Source organism: Chelonia mydas, chromosome 2 (genome assembly GCF_015237465.2).
Source record: "Chelonia mydas isolate rCheMyd1 chromosome 2, rCheMyd1.pri.v2, whole genome shotgun sequence".
Lineage (NCBI taxonomy): Eukaryota > Metazoa > Chordata > Testudines > Cheloniidae > Chelonia > Chelonia mydas.
This window is the reverse complement of record NC_057850.1, coordinates 228,630,245-228,638,179: the sequence shown is the minus strand read 5'-3', so window position 1 is coordinate 228,638,179 and position 7,935 is coordinate 228,630,245. Positions and strand designations below refer to the sequence as shown.

The 7,935-nt window shown below is 41.5% G+C and overlaps 1 protein-coding gene across 4 annotated transcripts in view; it reads right to left on the bottom strand.

The window, feature by feature from the left end:
• Window positions 1-2,314: 2,314 nt before the first annotated feature.
• The window catches only part of GAD2 (glutamate decarboxylase 2), a 53,328-nt gene continuing 47,707 nt past the window's right edge, over window positions 2,315-7,935 (bottom strand). For all 4 annotated transcript variants that reach the window (XM_037890868.2, XM_043541356.1, XM_043541357.1 and 1 more), the window contains 2 exons: window positions 7,165-7,254; window positions 2,315-2,969 (listed from right to left, as the gene is read on the bottom strand). In XM_037890868.2, the coding sequence (XP_037746796.1) occupies window positions 2,796-2,969; window positions 7,165-7,254 (264 nt within the window). In that variant the 3' untranslated portion in view covers window positions 2,315-2,795. The remainder of the gene's footprint in view (window positions 2,970-7,164; window positions 7,255-7,935) is intronic.

The following is a 7,935-nucleotide window of genomic DNA, read 5'->3' as shown; positions in this document are numbered from 1 at the left end:
ATATCATCATCCTCATCATGAGCCTGGCTCAGAGATGATCTGACAGATGTGCCTTCTTTCTGTTCAGACTGAACTTTGAGGCCAATAATAAAAAAAAAAACCCACAGATACAGCATAGCCACATTTTACACTTTTATTTGGGTTTAGATCAACAACACAGAGAAAATACTTTGGTCAAACACAAGAAGAAGAGGTTAACATGTAGTTCTTTCTGGCTGCAATAAACACAGTAACATGGAAAAATGCTGGTGTCCTCATGAAACACTGAATGTATATCTTGGATTGGCACATAGGACTAATAAATACAGTGTTTATACTTAACATTTGAAAACAGAATTGCACATGCAAGATGTAACCAGGCTACTGCTCACCTTCACCATTGTCCCTGTACTATTTTTTACACTTAGTTATTTGTCCCCCATTTTCTCTGCCACAAACAAGAACAGAATTTGCTTGGCTGCTCAGTGTTTCAGTGACTACAGTTGCTAATTCTGTGACCTGTTTGGATTTTACTTTAGTCCTCATTGGCAGAATTGGTATCTGCTCTAAAGCTGTAATTGAAAAATCATGCATTGTAAGTCGCAGTGGGTCACCACTGCGGTGAGGGGAATGTTTTTCTCTCAAGCTGATCATGAGAGGATAGTACTGAGCAAAGATATAGTATAGGGACTTGTGTGTGAATGCAGCTCTTACAATACCAAGAGTCAATCGTACTACTACACAAAGAAAGACATATCAATAATATATTGTACAAGCTTATTCAGTAACACATGTTGATTTGCAACACTGTACAGTTTAAATCTAAAATGCACGGCCTCAATCTGAGGTGACAAATAGTACTATCAATATAATAAAGGCAACACAATTACAGACACAATTTATTTCCTCTTCTCACGTCACATCCTCCTCACACTGAATCAATACCCCATTTATGTATTTTAGGTCAAATTAAACCACACTGCACTAGTTTTCTTCAAGTATTTTAGAGTGAGTAAAAGAATCTTGCTTTCCATACGAAAGTGGCCATGTAGATTCCAGTCAAAGCGACAACCAAAACTTAACTAGGGTTATAAATAGAAACAGGTCTGAGTCATTAAGTTCTGATCCAAGCTCTTCCAGATTTTGAGGAAGAGGAGGTTGAAGCTCAGTTTCCACTTCTGTGCCTCCCCTAGTGTCGAAGAATGACTCAACATATCAATTATGCAGGATTTTGCACCCATGATTTCTAAATGGGTCTGGATGATTCTACACTGACTGTGCTCTGAGTATCGAGGCATATCTCAAAGCATTCTAATAGCAATTTCAATCAGACAAGCTCAGTGAAGAGCGGGTTAGTAGATTTAATCAAAACACTTTCTTCGTCTGAAAAAGGTGTTTTGACTAAACTGAAATTTTTCACAAATTTTCACAATACACAAAGTTGTATTGAGGTCTACAAAATTTCCCACAAATGAAAAAAAAGTTCAGAATGAACATATTCAGAATTTTCATTTTGTGGGAAATTGCAAAGATATTTGTTGTTGTTCTGAATTAGAACAAACATTTTTGAACGTTCCTGTGAAACTGAAATTCTGAGTTTCCACCAGCTCTATCCCAGCGCTGGGAATGGGGATGTTTAGAAAAACTGTTGTCATGTGGGAAACTCAAGTGCCACCATGATATAAGCATCTGACTTAGGACCCTATCCTGAGACCTTTACAAAAGTCCTTATTCATCCAATTAGCATTACTCCTGTGAGATTTTGTAGGATCTGGGTCTTAGCGAATTCTAATCAATCTTAGTTTTCAATTTATTTTTATCTCTAATGAATAAATTACTGTTTGTAAAGATGCTTATGACACAAGTATTTAGTGTAAAGTGTGGCCCTTCTTGGTAGGCTGTTTAAAAGTAGAACAGAGAAACCACACAAATATAACCTTAGTTCAGTGTTGGTTAGGACTGTATTTTGATTGTCCATTTGCTTAGGTTAGGCCATGTAGGAAACATATTTAGGAATAATAGCATCCTTTTGTTGTATTGTAGTAGTTCTTATTAAGAGTTTTTAAGAGCTGCAGTACTTGTGAGGTTTTGCAATACTTAACTCTAGAGATGTACAATCCATGTGACATATAGAAATGAGGCATTGTACCTTTTAAAGAATTTATGTGGGTTTATGGTTCAAAATAATCTTTGTAGATATTTGATGCATCTCTATTAAAAGAAAAAAATTGTTTAGTTTTCAGTTTCTGCCCCTGCATTTTTTATAACCCATATAAAATAAAAATCTATAGTTTACAAAATAGGATATTTTAATATATATATATTCCTTTTTTAAAATTATATGTATTTAAATACATTTGAAATGTTGCTATAGGTAAATCAGAAATTCTGTTCTAAATCTAAGAAAAAGGCAAAATATTTTCACTTTTAAACATACAGTTTCTTTACTTTATGTATCTTAGTGCACCCCCCCACCCCCCATTTGATTTTGTCACCATTTGGGGCAAATTTGGCACCACTCAATCTGATCACTTTTAACCTAAACATGTATTTACTAACTGTATTAAAATTTGGGGGGAAATTGCAAGTATCTTCTGTTATTTCTTATCTGTTTGAATGCAGCCTTTTGTGTATCTAATTATTAAAGAGGTATTCTAAAACTCAAGAGAGGATTTAAAAGGAGCATGTTTCTTGATTTTAAACTGTACTATACTTTGACGCCACAATATAGAAATAGATTTACTTTGGAACAAACTACAAATACATTCGCACAGTTTGTGACAACTTTTTCTGGACCAGACTCGCAGACCAGATTATTATAAATCTTGCCCCAGACGTTCTATTTCCTCAATCAGGAAATCAATGTCTTGATGAGTAGCTGCTGGGTTTGAGATGACCATACGGAAGAAGTTCACTTTGTCTCCCAGCGGTTGATAGCTGACCATAGTAGTTCCGTATTCCATCATTCTGGCTTTTATCACTGGGGCCACCTGCAAAGGCATGATACAAATATCAAATAATTATTTCTATTCTAGAATTTGTTTTTTTTAATAAGAGAAGGAAACTAAAACAAATTAAGAAAAAAGTCAATTTTTGGCCAAAAACAAATACAGCACAGAGTAAACTGATCAATTTATAAATTGGAGAGGATACAGAGAAGAGCCATGTGAATGACTAAAGGATTAGAAAACATGCCTGATAATGATAGGCTCAAAGAGCTCAATCTATTTAGCTTAACAAAGAGAAGGTTAAGGAAGTGACTTGATTACAGTCTGTAGGTACCTACATGGGGAGCAAGTATTCAGTAATGGGCTCTTCAGTCTTGCAGCGAAAGGTCTACTATGACCCAATGACTGGATGCTGAAGCTAGACAAATTCAGACTGGAAAGAAGGGGTAAATTTTTAATGGTGAAAGTAACTAACCATGGGAACAATTTACAAGGGTTTGTGGTGGCTTCTCTGTCACTGATAATTTTAAATCAAGACTGGATGTTTTTCTAAACGATAAGCTCTAGGAATTATTTTGGGGAATTTTTATATCCTGTATTATACAGGAGATCAGAATGGATGGTCCTTTCTGGTCTTGGAATCTATGGGCTAGTCTACACTATCGCTTAAGTCAATGTAACTTATGTCGCTCAGGGGTGTGAAAAAGCCACCCCCCCGAGCGATGCAAGTTACATCACCTTAAAGCAGTGTCCATACTGCACTATGTTGGCAGGACACCCTCTCCCGCTGGCATAGCTTCCACCTCTTGTTGAAGTGGAGGTATTACGCCAAAGGGCAAGTGCTCTCCTATCAGCATAGCACGTCTTCACCGGACACACTACAGAGGTGCAGCTGCATTGGTGAAGCTGTGCCAATATAGTGTGATAGTGTAGACTAGCTCTAGGAAAGTACTACATCAAAAAGGCATTGGTGGCATTGTTGTGCTCTTATTACAATCAGTGGGAGATTTTCTACTGACTTTGTCTCCAATTCACCAAGGTATTCATTAAAGCTGGTTGAAAATTTTTCATCAAAACTATTTGTTTTTTTCGGGTTTTTTTCTTCAGAAAATTGGATTTTCAACTAAACAAACGTGAAAATGTTTGCTTTCCAGGGAAAAATTTGATTTTTTTTCATTGAAAAAATAAAGGTCTGAAACCGGAAATGTTTGTGATTTTCAGCTGAAAACTGAAATATTTTGTCTAAGCCGCACACTATTCTTATTTAGATATACCACTACAGTGCCTCATGGGAGCTGCAGTTTGGTTATCTTGTGTCTCCATTCTTCTCTGTAAGCCATGCTCTCCCAATTGGTGTTATCTCTCATGATGCACAGTGACCATGGAAATCCCATGATGCACTCCCTCCCATCATCAAATGGGTTAGGGTAAGGGTTAGGATTAGGAGAGACAAGATGCATCATGGGTTAGGCTACTTTTTAGTCATGGGTATTTTTAGTAATAGTCATGGACAGGTCACGGGCCGTAAACAAAAATTCACGGGTCCGTGACCTATCCATGACTTTTACTAAAAATACCTACTGTGACTAAAACTTGGGCGGAGGGGTGTGCTGGGGGGGTGGTCTGGGGGCACTGCGGGTGCTGGGGGAGGGGGTCAAGGTGATCCAGGACCCCCTCTGGTGCTGGGGCAGAGGGGGCAGTGGTGGCGCTCAGCCTGGGATCCCCGCTGGCGCTTGTGAGGCGGGACGGGTGGTGGCGCTTGGCCCGGGACCACCGCTGGTGCTGGGGGAGGGCCACAGCATGTGGTCCAGCACCCCCGCTGGTGCTGGGGGGGGGTGGCACTGCTGGTAGGCTACCTACCTGACTCCGCATGTACCTGCAGCTCCTAGAGGGAGGGGGGGGTAGGGGGCCTCCACGCGCTGCTCCCACCACAAGCACCCGCTCTGCAGCTCCCATTGGCTGGGAACCACAACCAATGGGAACTGTGGGGGCAGTGCCTGCGGGCACGGGCAGCGTGCGTCGCCCCACACCCCAACTCCGTGCCCCAGGCTTGGGCCCCCTCCCACACACCTGAACTGCTGCTGCTGGCCCAGGGGCTGCTCGAGACAGGCAGCCTCTGAGCCAGCACCAGCCACTGCAGAAGTCATGGAAAGTCACAGAATCCATGACTTCCATGACCTCCGTGACAGACTCGCAGCTTTAATCCTGGGAGATGTCGTTGAATCAGGGAGACCAGCCTATACAGGAGCTTGGTGAACCTGAACTACAACTCCCATGAGGCACTGTGGCAGCACTTCTGAATCAAAATATTTCAATTTTTGGATGAAATATTTTTTATTTTTTATTTTTCATTGAAAAGTCTAAATTTTTCTATGGAAAGCTTCAATTTTTCATTGTTGTAAAAAAAAAAAAATATTCGATGGGAAAAAGGCTCTTTTTCTGACTATCTCTAATAGGTATGCATGTGCCTAATTTCAAGTATGTGAGTAGTCCCACTGCCTTTAAGTAGGCATGCCAGAGGGAACTGCAGGCAGGGGCCCAAGATTGTTTCGTCATCTGATTTGTCACATTCCTATTTTAGATAAAAGCAGCAGTGTTACAAGGGTTTAACTTTACATGTATCAGCAGACTTTGCATGACATCGCAAAGGCAGTCATGACACCTTGCAAAGGCACAAAGCCATTCTTTAGATTGGTTAGAATAGCTCTGAGCCATTTATTGCCAGTGTGCTAACACTCAGTATTGCTGACAAATGCAATTAACACGTCATTTTCTGCATAATCCTCAAGCATATTGTTATAATCACTTTCCCTCTGTTTTCATAGGCTAGACCTCCACCACCCAATCAAAGTAAAGCCTCTGGTCAAATTGTTACATTTGTTAGTGTAACCCCTTGGGGTGTAGAGAGCACGGCCCCTTTAAATCTTTTTCCTAGTGGGGAGGGGGAGCAGTGAGAAAAAGGAGGGAAACTTGGGGGTGTGGCTCTGGAGCTGGGGGAGAGAAGGGCTGCAGCCAGGAGGCCCTAGACAAAGTGAAGCAACAGAGCCCCTGCCTGAAGCCTGGGAAGGACAGGGAGGCCGGTGGGGGACACGAGCCAGGAGGAGCACTGTGCCAGGGGGGAATCGCCCGAGAAGGACAAGCCGGAGCTGGACCCAGTATCACTGCTGCCCAGAGCTGCATGGGGCTGTGAGTACTGGGGCTTGTGACTCTGCAGTGGCAATAAGGAGGGAGGCTGCTAGCTAGTTAAGTGGGGAGGTTGTTGCTCTGTGTGGCTTTGCAGAGAGCGGCAGAAGAGGGCACCGGAGGGGTTTGTGGCGCTAAAGTTACGTTAGCATCACCAATTGCAATTTAAATTGTTAACATCAAGGATGACCATGGTTCAAATAAGCACCATAGAGAAAAATACTAAGAAAGGGAAACACATGGAATACAAAACACACAGACCAGCATTTGGGGGAACTGAATTACAGGTGCATTTTGTAAACTCACTTACCTTGCTAAATGAAACCATTAAAATGATATTGGAAGTGTTCAAATGATCACTTTTATGTCACTAGTTTTTCCAAATTATAAAAACATAACTAGATACCTCCCCCCAATGCTCTGAGTGTCCTGACAAAGGAAAGTCTTTGTGTATTTTCAGCCCTCTTTTAAGCACCAAATCTTTCTGCTTTTTATTAATCACATTGTCTGCTCTTGCTCTTCACTTTATCTCCCCTTCCATCCGTTCTGTTCCTCTCATCCCCCTGCACAGGCTGCCGATTCTCCTCCTCCTACTCCCATAGACAGGCTGTCTGGTTCGCCTCTCTCACCTCTCACCCTTTCTGAAATACCTTCTGGCATTTCAAATACAGCTCCTGTTTCCTCGCCTCCTCCTCTTATACAGCAGTAGTCCCTAAAGGAGACAGCTCGGCTGGCTTATCTTCCTTATTTCTAGATCTTTTTACAGGCCTCCAGTCTCTTTGGAAGCTAGAAGCAAGGAGGAGCAGCTAGCATCATGTGACCTGCCAGGCCTCTGCAGACCACAATGTGGGAAAATCATTATGTTAGAGATGAACCCGATACCCAAAGATAGGATCCAAATTTGGTTTGAACTTCCCCAAAGTTGGGGACTGAAGGGTTGTTATCCAAAATTCTTGTACAAGCCCATCTCTAATATTCTGAAATATTTTCAGTACCCTTTATGTTGATGATATGGGCATGCCTTGCATACAATGAACCAACATATCTTATTTACCTTTAGAAGGCGATTCATTCTTTCTTCGTTGTCCTCCATGCTGCGCAAACTGGGAGGTACGTACCAGAAGCAGACATTTGTGTGCTGAGGCTAAACGCAGAATAATAATGGCTTACACAGCAAAAAATGTTCATAATATCTCAATTGCAATTAATTCCATGCCTTTCCCTCCTCTCATACATCATGTTATGACAGCAATCATTGGCTTTCATTACTGTACACCACAGAGAGTCATTAGCATCATTATTAGGGATAATTTTAGGCAATTTATCCCAGGAAGACGGATCCAGATACACATCCCCCACTGTGCCTATGCATTTGTCCCCTACAGAGAGACATCTGGATTCTATAGGGGCTGTCCTTTCAAGAGTATGGAGTTAATGCCTCTTCAGAAGCAGGTGTCTATAGTAGATGACCTACTTAATAGAGCATCCTGGGTACTTCGATTTTGTTGTGTGACTGTATAACTCTGGACATATAGGCTCGAGTCAGAGGTGAGTATGAGATGGAATAAATTAGATTCTCTTCTACTCCTTGAAATTCCCTGGTGCTCTGTTATACTTCCTTACATTCCATAAGCTAACTTACTAATGTGAGAGAATAACGGAGTCTAAACTAGTTTAATTTGCACATTTAGGAGCCAGAAGAAGACAGGTGAAAAGTAGGGTGTGGCCTGTTTTCATGACTTGTCTACACAGAGACTTAGGGCATGCCAAGTGGGGTGTGAATCTACAGTGCACTAACATGCCATGCGGAGCCTGTTTTCATCTG